This window comes from Setaria italica, unplaced genomic scaffold, assembly GCF_000263155.2.
Source record: "Setaria italica strain Yugu1 unplaced genomic scaffold, Setaria_italica_v2.0 scaffold_247, whole genome shotgun sequence".
NCBI lineage: Eukaryota > Viridiplantae > Streptophyta > Magnoliopsida > Poales > Poaceae > Setaria > Setaria italica.
This window is the reverse complement of record NW_014576894.1, coordinates 3,753-5,497: the sequence shown is the minus strand read 5'-3', so window position 1 is coordinate 5,497 and position 1,745 is coordinate 3,753. Positions and strand designations below refer to the sequence as shown.

General features: G+C 41.3%; 1 protein-coding gene across 1 annotated transcript; it reads left to right on the top strand.

Moving 5' to 3' along the window:
* The first annotated feature begins 85 nt into the window (after positions 1–85).
* Positions 86–1,432, top strand: LOC101765695 (protein DETOXIFICATION 16). The gene is made up of 4 exons (XM_004987351.3): positions 86–320; positions 438–556; positions 702–788; positions 874–1,432. The coding sequence occupies exons 1-4, from the start codon at positions 128–130 to the stop codon at positions 922–924; spliced, it is 450 nt and encodes a 149-aa protein (XP_004987408.1). The 5' UTR covers positions 86–127; the 3' UTR covers positions 925–1,432.
* Positions 1,433–1,745: the final 313 nt, after the last annotated feature.

Here is a 1,745-nt window from a genome sequence, read left to right as displayed (position 1 = left end):
GATGTTCACATTTGTCGTCCTATTATTTCAGTACTGCAGTTTTCTTTTCTTTTGCTAACTGGCTTGTTTCCTCCTGTCTAGTACACGCGTTTCCAACGAACTCGGTGCTGGGCAGCCGCACGCAGCAATGCTAGCCGCGCGAGTTGTGGTGTGTATGACCTTGTCGCAAGGCGTGGTGCTGGCAACGATCATGATTCTTCTGCGTAGCATTTGGGGATATGCATACAGTAGCGAGAAGCAAGTAGTGGCATACATTGCAAGAATGATTCCCATTCTTGCGGTATCGTTCATCGTCGATGGCATTAATGGTTCTCTTTCAGGTAAAGTTCTGTCTGAAAACGAATAGGTTGATCTCTTAATTTGGAGACATACATCAACTGATGATATGTACATTGTAGTATTCTGGACTTTGATAAGTGTGCTTTGTAACTTTCCAGGGGTAATCACCGGATGTGGCAAGCAGACAATTGGCGCTCGCGTTAATCTCGGCGCGTTTTACCTGGTTGGCATTCCAATGGGGGTGTTTCTTGCGTTTGTGTTCCGTCTAAATGGAATGGTATGATGTCTGAAGTCCCTTTCTTCTCTGCCCCCACAAATTGTTGTAACTTCTTTCTCTTTCTTACTCAAGTGATGCACATGTAAGAGATGGTTGTCTTACTGAAACCTCCTGGTCTGAATTTGTTCTGTTTCTTCACATACAGGGTCTTTGGCTTGGCATTGTGTGTGGAAGCATCAGCAAGCTAGCGTTGCTCCTGTGGATTACAATGCGCACAAACTGGGAGAATGAAGTAAGTGACAATTTTCATCTAGTACAAGGTTTTTTTTATGATGTGTAACAGCTTATTTGACGTGCTTTCGTGATCCCAAATTTAGGCTATCAAGGCCAAGGAAAGGGTTCTCAGCTCGTCGGTGCAAACAAAATGATGGGAGTTGCTACCATGTCACGTAAATATATCATTTGTCACATGAATGTGTGTCATTTGTCAGTTCTTTAGTTGTAGATACATGTATGGGGCAAGGCCAGCTGGTTTTGATCCTCTCGAGTCTTGGAACCCTGTCACATATTCTGTGCCAGGATAAGTACCGAAGAGGTAGTAACATAGCGATATATAATCGATCCCAAGTATGACAAACAAAAGTAATTGACAGCTTCTCCCACACTTTTTTGCAAATTAAACACCAGGAAAGGGTTCTTCATGTTAATATACATGAAATTGAGTACTTCTAAATGCAATGAAACTGGCCCTTGGTTAGGTGACTCCTATTATACTAGTGTATTCCGGAAGATGTTTAAGCCCACTAGCTATCCAGAGAGCCCAGCTGCAGCCGCGTTCCGTTCTGTTTACACGACACATGCTGCTGCGCGCCTACGTTTCGTAGGTCTTGTTTAGGCCTAGTTTAGTTTCCAAATTAAGAGTGGTAAAATTTACATTTTGTTATAAATATATAACTGTAGTATTTCGTTTGTATTTGTAAATTATTGTCCAAATATTAACTAATTAGGCTCAAAAGATTCGTCTCGCAAAGTACAAGAAAATTGTGCAATTAGTTTTTGATTTCATCTACATTTAGTACTCCATGCATGTACCGCAGTTTGATATGATGGGGATCTTCTTTTTTCATAGTGACAAAGTTGGGAAAAGGGGGGAAACATGCATACATGCATGGACATAATTCACAAATACAAACGAAATGCTACAGTTGCGCATTTATAGTAAAATGCAAACTTTGCCACTCCCAATTTG

Excerpts from the sequence above, each read along its gene's own strand:
- LOC101765695 (XM_004987351.3), top strand. The coding sequence starts at position 128 with ATGCTAGCCGCGCGAGTTGTGGTGTGTATGACCTTGTCGCAAGGCGTG. Across the intron at positions 321-437 it reads CATTAATGGTTCTCTTTCAG|GGGTAATCACCGGATGTGGC; the intron begins GTAAAGTTCTGT and ends GTAACTTTCCAG. Across the intron at positions 789-873 it reads GCACAAACTGGGAGAATGAA|GCTATCAAGGCCAAGGAAAG; the intron begins GTAAGTGACAAT and ends TCCCAAATTTAG.